Here is a 21806-nt window from a genome sequence, read left to right on the forward strand (position 1 = left end):
AAGACCCTGGATCAATGCCTGGCTCCCCGGCATTCACATGAATGTTCCAGCATTTTAATGAGTACTATGTGGGAGGCTGATAAACCGAAAATCTGCTGCCAAGAAACAATTTCCGCAACATACAAGTTAACAGTTCCAAGGAAGATAGACAGGTTCACTTTCCTGGCTGCGGACCCAGAGGCAGCTCAATGTGGCAAAGTAACTAAAACACGGAAAGGCTTGCAAAGTATCCTATTCCCTTTCAGCTAAGAAGCGATTTCTGATTGGTGGCTGTAGGTTACTGCACGGCCATGCTCTATGGTATTTATTGGAAGCACCCAGTTTACATGGCCGAAAATTTGTGTGTCCTGCTTACTGTAGATAAAACAGAAATCTGTTGCCATTGCATGGTCAAGTTCAGTCCTATTTTCTGTGCCTTACTTTATATTATAAGCTGCCCTTTGGTTATATCAGGGGCCACATTTAGGCCCCAACCTCATGGAAAGGATGCTGCTCTAGGAAGGGTTCCTAGAAATGCAGCTCTCAGGATATGAACAACAGGTGCAGGCTAAGCATAAACGATTGGATGAAAAGAAGATTCTGGACGGCAGCACTCAAAAATCAGTCTCTTTATTTAAAAAAATAAGTAATAATCCAAAAAATACAAGCCACAGCCGAATACAGGACCTGACGCATTTCAAGCATGCTTATTCATAGCTAAAGATTTACTGGTTCTTTAGCTATGAATAAGCACGCTTGACAGTGTGAAACGCGTCAGCTCCTGTATTCCGCTGTTTGCTGTGGCTTGTAGTTTTTGGATTATTACCTCTTTTTTTTTTAAATAAAGGCATTGATTTTTGAGTGTGGCTGTCCAGAATCCTCTCTTCATCTGGGGGGGGACGTAAACACATGGTTTGACCCATTTAATGTGGAGGAACATGAGTGACTTTCACAGAGCCCTGACCTCTACTGAACAGCTTTGGATTGAATTGGATGGTTGTTTATTGTGAGCCAGGTCTTCTCCGCAGACACACTCCATAATCTTGTGGAAACCCTTTAGAATGGTTGCTGTTAAAGTCACAAATGGGAAGCAGACAAATTCCATTCTAATGCCCATGATTCGGAAATGGAATGTCCAACAGGATTATATAAGGTGTCATGGTGAGACTTTTGGACATACAGTGTAGCTGAGAACAGAATTCTAATACAAAACACCTGATCGTCTTAGTCGCCCTGGTAATAATTACCTACTAACTTTTGGAAAAATTATGTTTTAAATGGGACAAAGTTGGCTGTTTTTTTGTGCTGAGACTTTTGGTAACCAGCTGGCTAAAGACAAGATCTATGGGTGTGTGATGTCTGACCAGAGCTTCCCTAAAAGACAAAATGCTGCCTCACCTTTTTGCAAGATGTCCAAATGCTCCCACAGGATGTCTCCGACAAAGTCCGGTGCCAGGTCCAAGAAGCGGTCCTTCCCCAGAGCACACAGCCCTGCTCCGCTGATGCAGAACTTCTGCAGCTCCACTCCCTTTAGCGTGAACTCATTCACTGCCCATAACACCCATTCCCTGACGTGAGCATCTGTCCACTCCTGGGGATCTGTCGGAGAGAAATTGCAACAGCTGCTCAGGATGCAAAATGCAAGATCACGGCACTGACAGGATAGCCAGTAGCCAACAAAGCTGAGGGTCATTTAGAAGATTACTGGCAGTAACAGCCACAATGCAGGGTGCCTGTGTGAGAACCCTCAGATAGAAGCCTTTATTATCAACTCATGAGCTGCGCTAGTATGCGGCTTAAGAGTCAGAGAATAAAAGGAGCTCACTAGAGGCTTCTCACACAGGCTTCGTGCCTCATGAAATCAAGAGGATATTAAGAATACGTCTCTGAAATCTCACCGAAGGGGATGCCCAGGCGTTGCTGTTCCTTGGTGAAGCCGCTGAAGGTGGCGCGGAGGGCCTGTGACATCATCTCCTTGCTGCTGGGGGTCAGCAGAGGCACATCACCGCACTCCATATCTGCGAGGAACAGCATAATTACAACTGAGTTTGCACACATCAATACATAATATTGTATACTAAACTACCCAACTCTAATATCCCCTCCTCACCCCAATTTTAAGAACCCTCCAATAATCCCTCATCTGCATCTTATCCCCCCAAAACCCCTTCTCTACACCAATAACTCATCCTCCACACCTTACCCCCATTTCAAGAACCCTTCCCCCACACCAACCTGCCCAACTCCAGTAACCCCTCCTTTGCATCCAACACCCCCACTCTTCATCTACACTTAACCCCCAGCATTGCAATATATCCGCCCCTGCACAATATGTCCCAGTCTTCGAGAAGAAATTATTTACCTGGTAATGTTTTAGGCGTTTGAATAATACAGTACAGTGAGTGATCATTGTCACTCTAAGACAGAAAGTATGTTATTGGCAGTATCACCAGGTGCAAATAAAGAGAAAAAAATCCTTTAAAAGGAATCAATGCAGCCACCACGTCTAAGGACTGGTAATCTGCAATATATTGCATTTTATTTTGGGGTTTAGCTACATTTTGTGGTATAAAAACGAAACAAAGAAATGGTCATGTGAAGTGATGAGAAGACTTGACTGAACCCACTGTGTCATCCTGTGCCAAACGATTTACTTCTAGAGAGAACATGACACGCGCAGATTCACCTCTAGGAATATTAGAGTGCCAAATCCGGAGCGGTACGTCCTAAAAAACACTCCGCTGTGATGTGCCAAAACCGTGGGAGCTTCCCTGGCATCCGGCCACGCGGAGAGCTGTGCTGCTTTCACAAGCGTATTATTCTGCCCACTGCGCCATTTCACCTCCCTCGTATTACCCTGAGTCACAGCAAGTCCAATGCCAGAGTCTGCGAGGATCATTCACAAAAATGACAATAACATCCAACATCATCTGAATATTCTTCTGAGGAAAAAGGGCACGAGAGAGGGGAAGAGAGATCCAAACGCACATAAAAACCATTGTAAAAAATGACTGAATCGTGTGTGAGTGAAGTGTGAGTGCACATTTTTTCCTGGATTATGTATTTATATCTTAATAAAAACAAAATGCGTCTAAAAAAACAATAGAAAGCAGAACCGATTTAATGCTTCTACAAAAAAATTAAAATAATCATGTAAAATCACAGCATACAGCGAATAAAATAATTTTTTTTATTTTAACAAAAATATTTTTTTGTCGATTTGTTTAACTGTAGGTGATGGTTTTATAGGATTTATTTGCAGAGATGCTACACCGTTTAATTTATTTTGTTGCACTGCATCAAGAGGGCTTCAGTTTATTGCACGTACCTACTGTTGGGAGCATAGAATATTCAAGATTCCTAAATATGTTTATTATTATCCCTGATGAAGGGGGCGCAGAGACCTGAAATGTGTTGGCTCTTCTGGCACCTACAACATTCCAACTGTATAAAAATGTGACATACTATAGAATATTTCTTTGGATACATGTCCTGCCCCTCCAGACAGGGTGGCACACACGCATTCCTTTAGTTTTTCTCAATGTTGTCAGGCTTGTTTAGCAACCTATTATTTCTACTCTACTATTACTATTTTTATTCAATACAGACTATAAGGTCTTTATATTGTATACTTTATGCAGACAGATTCTCTCTGTCATGGTCAGGACTGCATCTCCTTGTCACTTGATCCTCTGCACTCTCACACTGCAGTGCATGAGAACAATGGCTGCATTTCTGCATTCAGGACGTGGCTCCAGGGGAGCGTTGTGTGACGGTAGGGTCGTGTTCAGTGTCACTTTGATTTCGTGTTTGGGAAGAACAAGACAATCTTCTCAAAGAGGCACAATGTAGGTTTGCGTGCTCGGCTTCTCGCTGTACGACTAGCAGAAGTGAAAACATGCCTGTGTTGTCCACATTGTCCAATCAAACCATCCTTCACCTTCTAACATGCATAGTGCAACGTGATTGGTTGCCGTGTCCAGAACATTCTTCTAGCCTTAGAAGCCACCATACAAGTGGGAAGGATCTGACTACCCCCCAGGAAACACAAGATGAAGTTCGAATTTCTGCTCTTTAAGCAGTCGCTCCACCTCTCTCCCCAGCAGATCTGAACCAGGAATAAAAACACTGTTGCCATCCTGCAATGCCAGCTTTCCATGCCCAGCTCTGTACCCCCTCATCTATGCTGAGACAAGAGGCCTACATACCAGCCGGTTTGTAAAAAGAAACATTAGTAAATCCATCTGTAGTTCCATTGAACTGATCAGCCTGTTTTCTTTTATAGAACATGACGACTTCTCTTTACAAGTAAAGAAAAACCCAACATAAAAAAACATGTTTCAAAAATAAAACACTGTTCTTGCATCAGTAGTCACAGAGTACGAGGGTGTCAGACATGACGTGATGATCAGCTGTCTTTGGTCTTTGGTGGGTTCATTGGCTCCACATTTCAGAACACTTTCCTGCTTTTTGATCTGAGCAGGGTCCTTCTTTAACCCCCATGGTGCTGACACCCCCGTGGATGGGATGACGTCTTCTCTATGTGTGCAGCACTAACTGCGGAGTGCAGAATGGACTTCTGAGGGAGAAGGATTTTATCCAGAGAGCTATGGAAGCAGCTGCACACCAATCGGAGTAATATTAGGCCCTGGAAAGGGGCCAGAGTTTAGGCAATCCAGAGCCGGTGCTTCATGGAAAACAAGGCCACGGCGGCCATGACTCACTAGTTTTAAAGGCTCCGGACAAATGCACCATCAGACATAACATGGATTTTTCTGCTGTCCTTAATTAGCCCCAGGTCTGTGCTGGAGGGGATAGGCAGAGGACACCCTGCAGGGACAACACACAGGATAAGATACATTTAGATTGATGGGACATGCAAGGCCAACACTGATTGGATGGAATCAATCAGCCGGGGGAACATCATAGCACTATTTACCGCCTCCCATAGGTGCCACAAATGAACAAAAGTGGAATTGCTTAAAGAATACTGCCCCTGGCAGCCACCCCTTTCTCTAAAGAGCCACCCTGTCACCAATCCAGGGCACTAGGCAAAGGTTAGAAAATGCCATAACGCAAACACCAAATGTCATGTGTCCGTTTCTGTTCTGTTCATGATGTACCAAGTCTGACTGGACTATCAAAGCGAAAACAAAGGTTCAGCAGTCGCCCACAGAAGTAGCCACTATTTTTTCAGGGAGTTGCCCACCTATGTGTCTGCAGGCTGTATTCCTCGGTGCAGCTTCTTCTCTGTCCTATCGGCAGGCTGGCTCCATCAGATGACAACCTTTCATTAATGGGACGCTCACAAATTCTACCAGATCAAGCAGCATATGTACTGAAAACAGCTGCTTCCTTTGATCATTTTATTTTTTTATGTATGCATTCTCATGTCTGTGGCCACCTTCACACAGGGCCAGTGCTACCTCAAGGAGACTTAAGCACCCGCCCTAGGGCGCCAAAGGGGGGGGGGGGGGGTAAAATCCAAATCCCTGGCCACTTCGGATTTTTACAGTGCTGCAGTTTTTTCTTTTCTTTTCACACTTTAGTAAAGCCGATTATCAGTGCTCGCGTGGAAGTGATGCAAGTGGCTGTGAAGGCACCTTGTGCTGCCTTCCCCCACCACGTTCACTGTGCTCTGCTGGCCCACCTGTGGGCTGGCGTTATCCAGATTCAGACAAACAGACAGATATCTCACAGCTCCAGGTGAGCCCCGTGAGCAATCAAGGGTTGTTGAACCACCAAGGTGCTGGCAATGCTAATGATAGCAAATAAATGGACGAGAACTGGACAGCCGCACTCCAAAATCACTTAAAAAGGTTGTCTTTTTATTTTTCAACTGCACAAACAGTCACTGCAAACCAACAAGATACAGTATGGCCGACGTGTTTCGCACTTACAGTCAGTGCTTAGTCATGGCTGAGCACTGACTGTAAGTGCGAAACGCGTCGGCCATACTGTATCTTGTTGGTTTGCAGTGACTGTTTGTGCAGTTGAAAAATAAAAAGACAACTTTAAGTGATTTTGGAGTGCGGCTGTCCAGTTCTCGTCCATTTATTTGCTGGGCCGGCGTTATGGTGGGTGTCACTGGTAAGGGCGGACCTCACTTCCTGGACCAGAGCCGTCATTCTGAAGGATCAATGCTGGAAAAACAGCTGATGGAACACAGTCTGTGTTCCATTAGCTGCAGTGCATTAGAGAGGAGACATCCAGGGTCTAATAGACCCCGGGTGTCTCTCCAGGAGGAGAACCTGTCACCTATATACTATAACATAGGTGGCTATTGGTCCCCTATGACAGCAATCAAATTTATGTAAAAAAATTATATTAAACCAAAAATCTTTTAAGCATACAAGACGACATATAACATGTTCAGCCCCCCCACCTACAAAAAATGCATGCGTTGGGGCACCCAAGTATGAAAACAAGTGAAAGCAATAATTTTAGCACATGTGCTCCTTCAACTAAGTAGACAAAAATCCTTGCAGCGGCCCTGACAAGTGACAGAATATACAGTATTTCCTGGTGTTGTAATGTGCCTCTCTTTTCCCGGGGGCCACTAGAGTATCGATCTTCTCGGAGAGTCCTCCTTATGGCACACGATGACTCCGGCTGTGATGTGAGCAGTCAGATCAGATTGCAGGAGGGGGGCCCGGCTGGTGGCCTCATCTCACAAAGATCACAGGGGATTAGAAGATATTAGTGCGGATTATCACAGCAGCCGAGTCCTCACACAAAGCCAACAGGGCGGCCTGATAATAGGAGGCACTTCAGGTACAAGACAAACACAAAGGACTACAAAGTGAGATGCCACTCATACAGCGCAGAGAGACACAAGGAGGAGACGACACTGCACAACGCAGACACGATACAGCGAGGTGACAACACCGCACAATGCAGAGAGAAAACCACACAATGCATAGATGACACAGTGAGGGGAAAATACACAACGCAGAGACAGAGTGTTGAGACAACTCTTCACAACGTGGAGATGCAGTGCAGAGGCAACACAATAGGGGACAGAACTACACAATGAGGAAACAACACTCACATAACTTGAGACAACACAAAAACATGGAGAAAACACAAGCAAGCATAAGGACAACATTTACACAACACAAGGATGACACACACAACATTTAAAGCGTATCTAAACCCAAGAACAATTTATTTGTGTTATATATTGCAGCGTACCAGCCCCTACATATAGCGGCTGCATTCATTTTTGTGTTTTCAGGGAAGGTAATTTGTCTATCGATTCTGTTAGAAATGCAGTCTCCTTGTACCTCTGTGATATGAAATGAAATCACTTATCGGCCATCTTCTTCACACAGGAGCGACTTGGCAAGGCAATCTGCACACGACTTGCAAAATTACTTCTGTATTGAAGTCAATGCAAGTCACCCTAAAGTCATACAGGAACCTTTTTCTAAGTCTGATCGACTTGAGTCGCTCCTATTAGAACGGTTCCATAGTACAGAACGGAACGCAACTTGTCAGGCCGCTAAGTCGCCCCTGTGTGAACCGGCTCTAACTTCACCTACTGTATACCTATTTGGTTGCTTTTGGTGCTGCTCAAAGTAGAGGTGACAACATATCCCTGTCTTACAGAACATGGGGTGCAGGCTTGTCCTTATTCCAATCCAGGGGGGTTAGTAAATGTAAAGGATCGCCGATACTCCCAACCAGCCCAGGTGAAGAATCGATAAAAAGTGGCCTCAGCTTACATATCTCCACCAAGCCATACACCTTGATGTCATCTCCATGGGGAGAAACATGTTGGGGAAATTATGCTAAAGCCACTTTTATTTTACCTGCTGACCACTCAGTGAAGTGTGGCGGTCAAGCTATCGATTCCTATTTCTGCAGTGTGGTTTGCTGGACACATGTAGGCTGAAGCCGTTCTTTAGCGACCTGGGCTGGTCAGGAGTTGTGGCGATCCGTTCCTCTTTACATTTATCTACTGTATAATCTGACTGTTAAATATATATAAAATTATAGAGAGATACTGTAGATAGATACACACAGTATTGATGGCGGATATGGGACAATAATTTGGAGTCAGATTTGGAGAGCCCTACATATAAAAATCTGTCTTCATTTAACAAAAAGCAGCCTAAACCTGGGCAAAGCGAGGCCTTGCCACTTCAGCTATCCGTATTACACGCAGGGCAGCTACGCTCCTGACCGTGGACGGAAAATAAAAAGCTTTGAAATAGTTGATCAGGTTTACAGTAAAAGCCTCAGGCGAAGCTGGAATTTCTTATGGAAAGGAAGGTGAGGAAGAACTCCCGGCACTCATAACGGGCCCAGTGTGAGGGCTGCTTGTCCTTCCAGGCGTTTATTTCCCTTGGAGCGATCACATGTTCCTGTAAAGCCAACAGGCGGCACATAAAAAGCCGCCTCTGCTCCAGGCCAGCTGTGGTGGGGTTAATGGGTGTCCTCCGCCCCCTACCACTGAGTCATCCCAGTGTAATGTGAGCCCCTCCAGTTAGTCGTCACAGCGTGCATGGGATCTCAGTCAGTGTTGCGTCTTCGGCAAATCCCAAACATTCCCACACTGGCTCGGCCCGCTACTCACGCACATGAAATGTGGGAAGCAGAGTGCAAGGAGTGGCTGGGAAAGGGTTAAGGGACCCTTTCTCCTCACATGCATCTGCCACCCTTGGAGGTGCCCCTCTCATATGGAAGCCATTTCAGGAAGGTCTTCTCACAGCCCCGCACTGCCACTCCCTCGGGGAAGCCTCTTCTCTCAGCTCTCCGCCAGCCTATGCCAGAGAACACCGCCAATACAACAAGTCCAACACTCCACCATGTGGGAAACAAAAAGCATGAGACACTCCTAGCAACCGTCATTACTGCCCCAGACCAAATCCTAGAAAGGGAGGATGGTGGAAACGCGTCGACAGAAGCTCTGCGCTGATCAACACAAATCATTTCATTTTAGTGTGTGTTTCTCAGCCCAATAATTTACAGAATATTCAACACCAAAACCTCCAAGGGGTGAATTTTCAGTGGCATTTATGTCGCTGTGACAGAAAAGGTTTCACCTAACATTTAAAGTACATCACAACCCCAAAACAAAAAATGTATGGCACTGCAAGCCTGACACGCATTTTAGGCGCATTCACCCGCTACTATAGTGTGAATACAGCCTTACATTTACAATCAGATTGTAGCGTGTATGGGCAGCGCTAGAGTATTTGATAAAGAGGGCTGGATTCTATTATATTAGCAACTAAGGATGAGCTCCAGCGTGTTCGCATAGTACACGTGCAGAGCCCGCCAGGAAGTCTGCACGGCGCTGCGCTAATCATAGCCAGGGAGACATTTCCCGATCTCTGCAGCCGAGCATCGGGAAATGTCTCCCTGGCTGTGATTAGCGCAGCACCATGCAAAAACTTCCTGGCGGGCTCTGCACGTGCTCTATGCGAACACGCTGGAGCTCATCCTTATTAGTAACAAAGGGCCACGCTCTGGAAAATGCCTTCAAAAAATATTTTTCTCCACATCAACCAATCTGGTTTAAGTTTGTGGAAGAGCATGACAGCTAAGATGAGGATGGAGGTCAAATGGTTGGTACTCTTCCCTATTAGCAATAAGGCCCTGGGCTCAATTCTTACCAAGAACACTAGACACTACATGTACTCTGTATATGTCATATAAATGTATAATGGTAATAACAGTGTGCGACTGTGAAGGGGACATTACATTGTAAGCTCCTTTGGTACAGAGCCTGACGTGACTGGCTCTGTGTTCTCTGTACAGCACTGAGAAATATGTCAAAGCTATATTAATTGATAACACCAATAATAGTATGTGACTGTGAAGCTTCACCCAAAAGGGGAAACTCCACTTGTCTGCCCCCCCCCCCCCCTCTGATGCCAGATTTTGCACCATGGGGCGGGGAGGTGGGCAGCAAACTCAGCCAGAAGTTCAGCCCTTATCGCAGCCGGCCCATTGAGAAAGTGCAGGCTTCACTGCCATGTTCCCTTACCCAAGATGGCAGAGCCAGCACCCGAAAGCCAATTCAAGAATCAGCTTGAGTGAGGACACCACGGGCTCCCTGGACAGGTAAGTGCTCTAATACCAAGTCAGCAGCTACAGTATTTGTAGCTGTTAATTTTTTGGTGGGGGGGGGGGGGATGTAGCTCATCTTTAAGAGTGTAAGCTCTTCTGGTGCAGAGGCTGTGACTGGCCCAGTATTCTCTGTACAGTTTCTTACCCCTGTGAGTTGTGTGAAGGGTTAAGCTGGCGCTCAGCACTCCATGCACATGTCGGTGTGTCAGTGTCTGGCCGGTACTCTGTGATATCACAGGAATGAGATGACTCATGACACACTAAGTGCCGAGTAATAGGAATGCTATGGGGACTCCATTCCATGTGATGGGACACATTGGGATGACAGAGCTGTGCTGGGAAGGATAAAAAGGGTCTGAATATGCTCGCTACCTGGCTGTCTCTGGTCTCCATAGTTCTGAGTTTCTGACACAAGCCTTATAGTTGGCATTTCAGAATTGTTGCTGGTCAATGACTCGGGGTATTGAAGAAAGAATCAGAATGACAGCTGCATTTTTGGAAGGAGCGCCAAGTAAAGGCACCCTTCATCTTTTCCAGACAGGTTTACTTTAATGTGAGGACCTGTCACTCATCACCACCCAGCAAATCCATCAGACTGCACTACATGTACATGTTGTCATTGTTCTATGTATGAGACACATGATTGCTCTTGTCTAGGGCCGAAACAACTAATCGATAACTAATCGATTATGAAATTAATCGATTACTATTTTCATAATCGATTAATTGGCCAGTAACATAATGGGTTAAAAAAAAAATTCTTTATAGTACAAAAATATCAAATAATTACTACTGTTAATATTATATTAATATGAAAAAAAATTGTACATTCGCTGAAGGAAAGAACGTTGTTTGAAATTTTCACTTGCCTTTAACATTCAGTTTTAGAATTCAATGTAATTTCTGAACGAAAACCGCATACAAGGTCTGAAAATTCCTTTGACAAACAAACGTCGATTTGACCCCACTGACGATTAGAACATCGAACAAACGTTCTTAAAATTATAATTTTTTTTTAAAGGGAGACGTATGGCCCCCTTTTTTTTTTTTTAAGATTAACCGATTAATCAAAACAATAATTGGCCAACTAATCGATTATGAAAATAATCGTTAATTGCAGCCCTACTCTTCTCCTCAGCACCAGGCCTCTTCTTCCACCAGATACTCTGCAGGATCTCTTATGGATATCTGCTCCCCCAGAACCATTATAAAGAGTACCAGTCACAACACTCAGGTAACCAGTCGCGGGCCACAATGAGCGGAGCGGACGGATGACAGGTCACGGCTACTCTATAGGCCCTCCTATCTGCCCAGATGGAAGGGGACAAATGTTTTTCAGATTGGAGGTAGGTGGGCGTAAAACAGACATCTGTCGCTCTGTAGAGGTGAATCGAGGGTCCCATTTGGTCGGGCTGATCGTGTGAAAGGGGCCTAAGACCTTACCCATACCGCGAGTGCAGCTGTGTCTATCCTGCGGGTTAGCTGAACTTTGCCATAGACTCCGCCTGTAGCAAAAGACGGCACTGTAGAGGAAGCATTGGCTTATGGTGCTCTGCTCCGCAGCCGCTATCTTCCTCTACCACCAATTTTCTATCACAACACTGATGCTGTGGTATGGCGGGTCGGCAACTTGCGATCTTTGCTTGCCAACCTGCCATTCCAGAGCTGGAGTCCGTGGGCCACATCAGAGGGCTCCGCGGGCCACTAGTTGGCCACACCTGCAATAAGGCTTCAGGATTGTTGACCTCATTCTACCCCCCAGGTGTCAACAAAACTCACATTCACCTCCACTGCCCCGGAACTAGCATAGGCAAGATAATTGACTGTTGTTCTCATATGCATACATGGAGCCATGACTTTACAGTCTTCTCCTTGCCCGAAGAGGCCGGAACCTGCAGCGGCTTTGCCAGAGTACACAGGGCACTAGGAGCCGTATACTTCATATTAATCAGACGGGTTCTCTTTACAATGTGCTCAGATTTCTCCAAGCTGCACAGTCTGACTCTTCACTGCTTTTCGTTACACTTCCACTTTTAGGATTGCATGGCTGCTCCTTCCCCTTTAAGATTTATCGTGCCTTTTCCATCACCCCCCCCCCCCCCCCTATTAGATGTTCTATATACTTACCGCATGGGCTACTATACATTGCTACAGTATATGATGACAATATACCATATAAATTATATTCTACATCTCCTGAGCGACCCTCAAATAATATATATTGAGATCTAACATTGTGTATAGGGACAGGAACATGTTGCCTGAGAAACTCATGAGAGCAGCAATCTGCTGGGACAGCAGAAACATAGTTACAGAACAATGTATATCCTCTACACCAGCCTCCATCTCCTGATATCACAGCTCATTTATGACAGACGTCTGGGAGTTTTTCCAGCAATGAGGTCTACAGATCTGTCTTTAGAGATTCTGACTGACTGTACAAGCTGCAACCTCCCCCTTCCAGTGCCATTGATGCAGTGCACCAACGCATGAAACGTGCATTGCTTGCTGAGCACATTTTCACAACACAGTGGTGTGGATGCCCTGTTGCTGGATTTTTCTTACCAATGTGTAGAAATTATTTTAAAAAATGTATTCCCAATCCTAAAAAGCATTTATGGCGGCAGCCACACTTTTTGCAAATAAAGTTTTCAGAGCCACTCAGAGATTGAGTTTAACTGTTCGTCTCTCTATACAAATCTGTTGGTCTAAGAAAAGTAACATCATGCTTGACGAGAGGCCATGTTTGCATGCCTTATGTGCACTATGCATTGCTTACCAGTGCTAACCACCCTTCCTGACCCGCTCTCACACTTTGAATGACAATTGTGCAGTCATGTAACACTGTACACAAACAGAGCTTTCTTTTGGTGGGATCACTGCTGGGTTTTTTATTTTTTGCCAAACAAACAAAAAAGACTACAGAATTTTATAACAAAATATGAAAAAAAAATCAAAATTCTCAAACAGGTAATTTAGCTCCTTCACTGATGGGCACTGATGAGAAGGCACTGGTTGGCACTGAAAGGTGGCACTGGTGGGCATTGATTTGCAGCACTGACGGGCACAGATTGGGACTGATGTTCCTGTAATAGAAGGCAGTAATCGGCTTTCTTATATTCTCCTCACGCTGATTGTAAGGAGCAAAAAAGCCCATAACCACCTTCTGTTTACTTCCGTGATCCGCTGTCATTGGCTGACAGCTGAGTGCACGTGGTGAAGGGCCCGCTGTGATTGGCCCTTTTCCCTGTTCTGTGATCAGTTGAGTCCGAAGGACCATCACAGAGGACGACGGCCGGCTTTAGCGCGGGCGGAAAGCGTATAAACCCAAAAGCAAACATTTATTCTATTGCAGCTTACCAATTCTTGGATGTGGTTGTTGCATTCATTTTTTAGGCATTCTGGGCCAGATTCACAGCAGAGATACGCCGTCGTATCTCTGAGATACGCTTGTCGTATCTATGCGGCTGATTCATAGAAATAGGATACGTTATGCCGCCGCAGCGTAACGTAATTCTTTGAGAATCTGGCCCTCTGTCTTTATTTTCACCTGGTGATCCAGCCAGAAAGTCTGCTGTTTTTCAACAGAACAAGTCGTCCTGCAGATGCAGCAGTTAGAGGGTTGAGAAAAACTATTTATGAAGGTCAGGGATGCCTACAATGATCAGCTTTTATTTATGTAAAACCTTTATCTCAAAAGGAATATCCGTTTGCTGTAACTGATTATAACGTGTGAGCCGGAGTGTGGCTTCAATTTGTTCGTGTATCTAAATCTGCATTAGTACATCCAACACTCCTTTCCCCCCAGATTGACAACGCTGCTGTCCAAAGGTGTTCCTCTGCTTCTTCATCCAGAGCGCGGAAATTCTAATGCAGGAGGTCAGTTACTGGCCAGATCACCAGGTAACAACAGAAGTAAGAAAGCCTAAAAAGAGAAAACGAATGCAGCCACCACATCCAACGATTGGTGAGCTGCAATGTATTACATCTTTGGTTTGGGTTTAATATCACTTTAATTGGTTGCTGCTTGAAGTTTTATGACCAGCGCCTGCCTATGTGTTTAATTAATCTTATTTCAGCACTTCTTTGGCAGGGTTCTCGGCTGTACTGCCTGACACACAATTGGCTACTAGAGAGGGGCCTGGGCACATCTGTATAGAACATGCCATTGAGAACATTTGGCTTGGCTAGTATGTGGAGATCTAGAATTCAGACTGCGGATAACTTTCAGCTAAAAGTTGCAATAACAACCCATGTCTGCATATACCAGGGTACCAGGTGACATAGGCATGCCCACAGGGTGCGACGGGTTTGTGCCTGGGCACACACCCTAATCACCCCATGCGCATCTGCATTATCGCTCTGTGTGACGGTAGGTAGATGGGAAATATCCCCCTTTTACTGGCTCTGCCATAAGAAAACAAGTTTACGCTTTTCTCTTTCGCTGTGTCAGCAGGGAGGTCAATATGCCGGCTCATTAGTATGTAGACACACATGTGTGTTTTGAGCTTTACACCTATGCTGTAGAATGACCCGCCGGGTGATGCTCTGACTTTTAGGTCACCCGCCGGGTGATGCTCTGACGTTTAGGTCACCCGCCGGGTGATGCTCTGACGTTTAGGTCACCCGCCGGGTGATGCTCTGACGTTTAGGTCACCCGCCGGGTGATGCTCTGACGTTTAGGTCACCCGGCGGGTGATGCTCTGACGTTTAGGTCACCCGCCGGGTGATGCTCTGACGTTTAGGTCACCCGCCGGGTGATGCTCTGACGTTTAGGTCACCCGCCGGGTGATGCTCTGACGTTTAGGTCACCCGCCGGGTGATGCTCTGACTGTTGGATGATGTACGGACTGTCTGATACTGTGAATGGTAAACTGATGAGTATCACATGGAATACGGCACTAAAGAATCAGTTAACAAAGCATTAAACAAGGATAAGGATCTCTATTTTTAGACATCTGACTGTCACTTTCAAATCCTATTGGCTCCCAGTTGGAAATATGCTGTCAGCGGAATAAAGTATCTTTATTCCAGTTTGTTAGATTTCTGTATTGGGCCAGTGACACCGCCATACATACATACACATACACACACACACACACACACATACACACACACACACACAGCTGCAGCCTGAGGTGTGAAAACCGTTACAGATCTAAACTGAGCTGCTCTTCGTCAGCCTGACCACAGTGCGTGCCGAGGAAGGCCGGGCCCCCAACCTGACTCCCACACACACAGCCAGAAGCCTTCCTATTGGCTGAGAGGGTGCAGAGCACAGGTATTGGTGTCACAGCTCAGTGTGGCTTCATCTTATTCGGGGTACAGCTGGTGTGTGTCACCGAACACTGTTCCTCTATAGGGCGGTAAGGGTGACAACACAGGGGCCTCACTGGAGATGGCAGGGCTAATCTTTGCCAGGTTTGTAGCATAGAAAGGGCTGAGCACCGCATATTTTTGGTAATTATCACTGTATTGATGTGCAAATGTAAAAGCTGCAGCATGCTGCCTGGTTAAAAAGGTTGTAAACCCTTGTGCAAACAATGCATTAAGGTGAAAAACCTCCCCCTGCTGCAGCTGCCCCCCTTTTACTTACCTGAACCCAAAACTTTCCAGTGACGGGGACGAGCCATTGGCTCCCGGTGCCGTCAATCAAATACGACGCAGGGTCAAATCCTACTGTTCGTGTCAATAGACGTAGCTGCAGGACACAAGAGCGTGCCCACACGAGTGCCCCCAGGGAAAAAGCTTCTGCAAGTACTCACTCACCACTCTTCTTGAGGGCACTCAAGAAGAAGAGAAGCCAGGAGTGCCGCGGAGGAACCCCAGAGGAGGAGGATTGGGCCCACTCTGTGCAAAACCCTTGCACGGGGGAGGAAAGTATGCCATATTTGTTATTAAGAAAAAAAAAAACGAGACATTGCAACCCCTTTAAGGAAAGCCGCTGAAAGTCATTTCAAACACTTACTAAAGGCATTCTAGAAAGTCAGATCCTCTTCTGTGGGCACTGGGTAAGTTAGGTAGATGGAGCCTCCGAATTTTCATCATAAGCCTGTACCAGGCCTGTGTTTGCACACAGGGAGGCAGAGGTCAGCCATTGCCGTCTGGTAGTCATAGGCATGCACACAGAGTGTGCCAGATGTGCCTGGGCACACCCCAATCACCCTGTGCAGCGCAGATTCCTCCTGTTTCGACTCCTGATATTTCAGCAAAGCCCCCTAACAGGACTCCTAAAAAATTGTAAAACAAAATAATAACAAACAAATAAATAAAAATACTGACACCTTCTACTGCCCTACTGACACTGTCAGTAAATATATACAGACGCACGCACAGGCATGTATGTATTCGAGCTTTGGCACCCTAATGCAATAGGCTGCGCACACCTATGCTGACAGTCAGAGAATCATTAGTGTAGATTGGCGATAAATCTGGCGCTCCTGCGGCCTTGTTCACACCAGTGTTTTCTAGGTGCATCTTTCATGCACGTTGATCAGAGAACACATTCTATGGAGTTTAATGGTAACATGCTTAAAACATGTCACACCAAAATTTGCACCGCATAGATGTGGACGGGCTCCTTCTCTTCTTGAAGCTCAGTGCAGCACAGAGCATCCTCGGTACAGAACCGATGCATCACATCACGGTGGAGCGGAAAATATCTTTTCATGGGTCACCAATCTTCCAAGCCAATTTCTAAAGACTAAAAATGCAAATTTGCGATTTACAAAAACCTAACATGCGTTGCAGTGCCCTTCATTTTGAATGGCACCCCAATGCACTAAGGCAGGGATATGCAATTAGCGGACCTCCAGTTGTTGCAGAACTACAATTCCCATGAGGCATAGCAATACTCTGACAGCCACAAGCATGACACCCAGAGGAAGAAGCATGATGGGACTTGTAGTTTTCCAACAGCTGGAGGTCCGCTAATTGCATATCCCTGCACTAAGGCAAGGCACACCAACGTTGTATCACACAGCAATGTATTACATTTGTGTGATTTTAGGTAGGATCGGGGGCACTGGCATCCCATCCATTGTGAGGTGTGTTGTTATACAGTTATGATGTAAACGGGCCCTAGATGTACCCCTCCTCTGTCCTCTGCATTATGTACACAGTCCTTCGTGTCTCCTCACTAAACTGCATTTCTACAAACAAAACGGCATTGCCAAAACTCATCGCCCCGAGGATGTCAATCAGTGCTGCGATGCTGTCAGCAGTGTGAAAGTCACCAGGGCATTTTCAGATGATGAAGCGATCTATGAGATTATCAGCTTCCAGAGTATGGCACCGCCCAATTGTCATCAGTCCTGGCGATTGGTGGGGTCCTGTCTGACGGACGCTCTCACAGGGGAGAGGACAAGTGGAGTTCATGGACACAGCAACCCATTTCCAAAGATGAATCTGCAACAACTCCATCTGCATTCACCTTTTGAATTAATGTCAGCAGATTCTGTGCTGGTGACCCTTACAGTGCAGCAGTTTCTCCAGCTGTCTGATTCCTTACAGTCCCTGAAGCTATCAGTGGACATTTCCATCTCTTGCAGAGCTTTCACACCATGGTGGAGAGGTTTGGGGGGGGGGGGGGGGGGTGATGTCCACAATGGACAGGACTACATATACAGGGGGCTCAGTCCTGCCAATGCAGACGGCTCATCATTCAAATTGCGATCTGAATGATAATCTTAGAAGAGATGATTCCGCAGCGTATATCGCCAATGGGAACAGTTACTATAACCAACAGACTACAACCCTGATCTACCTACACAAAATACAGAAGAATATCGGGAATGTTGCCCATACATAGACAGACGTGTCAGCTGTACAATCAGCACTATGCCACAATCTCCGCAGATCACCAATATCCTTATGGCATATGAAGGGTAACATGTTGGCACTACATGAATAATGACTGAACATAGGTCAGGGAGAAGTGTCCATCCCTGTGCAGGGCTGTGGTCACCTCGTCTGTTGTCACCTCTGTCAGATCTCTGATCTCACCGTCCTCTCTGCAGGCAGCGGGCGAGGCCCAGATTAACTGCCTGATATACTGTTTACACACAGCCCCCTCCTCCCCCCACAACATCAACACACTCCTGCACACCACACTAAGGTCAGTGAAGGGTTGACTTCTGGTTGCCAGGGGATTCTGCATTGTACACGGCTTTACTGACCAAGCATAACCCCGACCATACATGTTACAATCTGATTGGCATTTATTGGCAGGTAAAAAACAAAAAAAGATTGCACAATCAGATTGGATACAATCTGTATGGAGAGTTTAGGTAAATCTAAAGATATTGTACAGATATTGTAGAATCAAACTGTAACATATGTGTGGCTTTCACCTCGCCAAGCAGCAACATCTGAACTGGTACAAAGACCCACAACAGTGAACAATGCTGTGTATGTCATTCATTCTGATATCAGCATTAGCTATTCAAATTCCTGCAATACAGTAAGGAGTAGAGGGGGTGGGGCGAGGGGTGAAGATCTCTGCTCAGTACACTGAATGTAAATCGCACTTTAACTTCTCACAAACAATGAAACAAAAAAAAGAAACATTGTTTCCCTTATTAGAGTCATGAGAAAACAGTTTAACACAATGAATCTTCCCACATCTGGGGGTGAAAGATACACAGACCTACACAAAGTGGTCCCTGGCATGAGCCAGTGTTTAGATGGGGGTCCCTGGCATACTCCAGTCTTTAATGAGGGGTCCTTGGCACACGTTGGTGTTTAGGGTCCCGGGCATGCTCCAGCCTCTGAGGGGTCCATGGCATACTCCAGCCTTTAATGAGGGGTCCCTGGCACACGTTGGTGTTTAGATGGGGTCCCTGACAAACGCCAATCTTCATGGGGGCTCCCTGGCACATATCAGTGTTTAGATGAGCTCTCTGGCAGACACCATTGTATAAAGAGGGAACCCTGGCACACATCGGTGTTTAGTGAGGGGTGAAAATCTCTGCTCAGTACACTGAATGTAAATCGCACTTTAACATTTCACAAACAATGAAACAAAAAAGGGAACGTTGTTTCCCTCATTAGAGTCATGAGAAAACAGTTTAACACAGAGGACAATGAATCTTCCCACATCTGGGGGTGAAAGATACACAGACCTACGCAAAGGGGTCCCTGGTATAAGCCGGTGTTTAGATGGGGTCCCTGGCATACTCCAGTCTTTAATGAGGGGTCCCTGGCACACGTTGGTGTTTAGATGGGGTCCCTGGCATACTCCAGTCTTTAACGAGGGGTCCCTGGCACACAGTGTTTAGATGGGGTCCCTGATACACGTCATTCTTAATGAGGGGTCCCTGGCACACACAATGTTTAGATGGGGTCCCTGGTACACGTCATTCTTAATGAGGGGTCCCTGGCACACACAATGTTTAGATGGGGTCCCTGGTACAGGTAATTCTTAATGGGGGCTCCCTGGCACATATCAGTGTTTAAATGAGCTCTCTGGCAGACACCATTGTATAAAGAGGGAACCCTGGCACACATCGGTGTTTAATGAGGGGTCCCTGGCATACGTTGGTGTTTAGGGTCCCTGGCATACTCCAGCCTTTAATGAGGGGTCCCTGGCACACGTTGGTGTTTAGATGGGGGTGCCTGGCAAACGCCAATCTTCATGGGGGCTCCCTGGCACATATCAGTGTTTAGATGAGCTCTCTGGCAGACACCATTGTATAAAGAGCGAACCCTGGCACACACCAGTGTTTAATGAGGGGTCCCTGGCACAGGCTGGTGTTTAGACGAGCTCCCTGGCACACTGCAGTCTTTAATAGGGGGGTTCCTAGTAAAACACCAGTTTTTAGATGCAAGTCTCTGGCACACACTGGTCTTTATCGAGGGGTCCTGGAGCCTGCTGGTCTTTAGATAGGGGTCCCGGCAGTCACCAATCTTTATAAGGGTCCCTGGCACATAGAAATGATCATGTTCTCACAACAATCTTTAGTGAGGGGTCTACCCCTGGTTCTGTATCCTCACACACAGGAATGCACACAATGGGGGATGTTGCAATGGACAGTACATAGCTGCAGCTCAGTCCAGCCACAGATGATGAAGTCTGTGTTTGGATCCTGATAAGAGAACTTCTCTCTCTCCCAAATATTCTGATCCGATTGGGTGACACGAGGTGAGCCCGGGGGTCAGACCTCTCCAAGAACCCACCCGGGGATCCCCCTCTGGGAGTGACCCTGTTCAGGTCTATTAATAATGGTAAAGAACCTGCGCCAAGTTTTATCAATGGACAGATGACGCCTCCCTTCGCCTTGCATGGAAACATCCTGTGACCGAGCCTGACCGGGGAGGGGGGGCTCCCAGGATCACTGACAGCATGCAGAACCCTTAGGTGGGTCAGGGGGCTCACCTGGCACACTGGGTGATGCTACCGGTATCTGCCACCAGTTATGGGCAACAGATAACACCATGCACACCCTTCATACAGATGTGCCAATTTAATGACAGAACTCTCCTAAGAAGTTTTTGGTGAGCTAGGTGGGTGCCAAGAGGCTCCACAGCAGCTGCAGTCAGATGCCCAGTGAAGAGGACCAGTCAGTCCCCTGCTGGGAGGAGACAACACTGATTACACAAAGGATTCTACATATCACACATACTCATCTCTTCATCTACAGCCTGGGGGCCAGGAGACGGCACCCCCCCCCCCCCCCAACTGATCATCCCCAACCAAAGACAATCCAAAACTGATCACCACCAACAGCACTTATCACCCTCATCCTGGGCACCCCTGCCCACTGGTCCTCATCCTGGGGCACTGCAAACTGGTCCTCACCCTGGGGCACTGCAAACTGATCCTCATCCTGGGGCACTGCAAACTGATCCTCATCCTGGGCGCTGCAAACTGATCCTCATCCTGGGGCACTGCAAACTGATCCTCACCCTGGGGCACTGCACACTGATCCTCACCCTGGGGCACTGCACACTGATCCTCATCCTGGGGCACTGCAAACTGATCCTCACCCTGGGGCACTGCACACTGATCCTCACCCTGGGGCACTCCAACTGATCCTCATCCTGGGGCACTGCACACTGATCCTCATCCTGGGCATCCAAGCTAGGCACCCCAAAACTGACCACTGCTCTCTCGGATCACCTCCATTTAGGAAACCCCAGCACGGATGCCCCTCCTGAGTAGCACCATCACCCCCATCCTCCGGTCCTCACAGCAGCCGGTCTCTGTGCTTGCAGTCAGTGTCCGGCAGCAGTGACAATGGGCATCATCAGGGTGCGGCCAGCTCTCAGGCCTGTGTGGCCCCCGCGGGTATCAGTATGTGGGGCCCCCCCAATCCTTGTCGGTCCTGGACACTCACCGGCACAGGAGATCGGCTCATATTCCACCTTCTCCGTCTTGATGATGGTCAGTCCGGGCTTCATCTCTAACGCCGCCTTCATCGTCCCGATCCGAGCACACACTGATCTCCCCCTGCCGAGCGGCCGCCTGCACTGACAGGGGGCGGGGCCGGCTCGGGCCAATCACACGGGAAGGGGCAGGACAGAGAGCCATCAGCAGCACTCTTCGATCTATGTACGAAGATACACGATTGTAGAGAGAGAGAGCTATGTACAGTACAGACATCATGCAATGATCACTGATGGGACATGGAAACATGCAATGATCACTGATGGGACATGGGGACATGCAATGATAATTGATGATGGTACATGGGGACATGCAATGATCACTGATGGGACATGGGGACATGCAATGATCACTGATGGTA

The 21806-nt window shown here is 46.8% G+C and overlaps 1 protein-coding gene across 2 annotated transcripts in view; it reads right to left on the reverse strand.

Moving 5' to 3' along the window:
* The window catches only part of ETS1 (ETS proto-oncogene 1, transcription factor), a 33064-nt gene extending 11522 nt beyond the window's left edge, over positions 1-21542 (reverse strand). The window contains exons 1-3 of one of the 2 annotated variants that reach the window (XM_040326203.1): positions 21396-21542; positions 1878-1997; positions 1378-1578 (exon numbers count right to left, since the gene is read on the reverse strand). In XM_040326203.1, coding sequence (XP_040182137.1) covers positions 1378-1578; positions 1878-1997; positions 21396-21477 — 403 coding nt within the window. In that variant the 5' untranslated portion in view covers positions 21478-21542. The remainder of the gene's footprint in view (positions 1-1377; positions 1579-1877; positions 1998-21395) is intronic. The other variant, XM_040326202.1, reaches the window with a different exon arrangement.
* Positions 21543-21806: the final 264 nt, after the last annotated feature.

This window comes from Rana temporaria, chromosome 10 (assembly GCF_905171775.1).
Source record: "Rana temporaria chromosome 10, aRanTem1.1, whole genome shotgun sequence".
Lineage (NCBI taxonomy): Eukaryota > Metazoa > Chordata > Amphibia > Anura > Ranidae > Rana > Rana temporaria.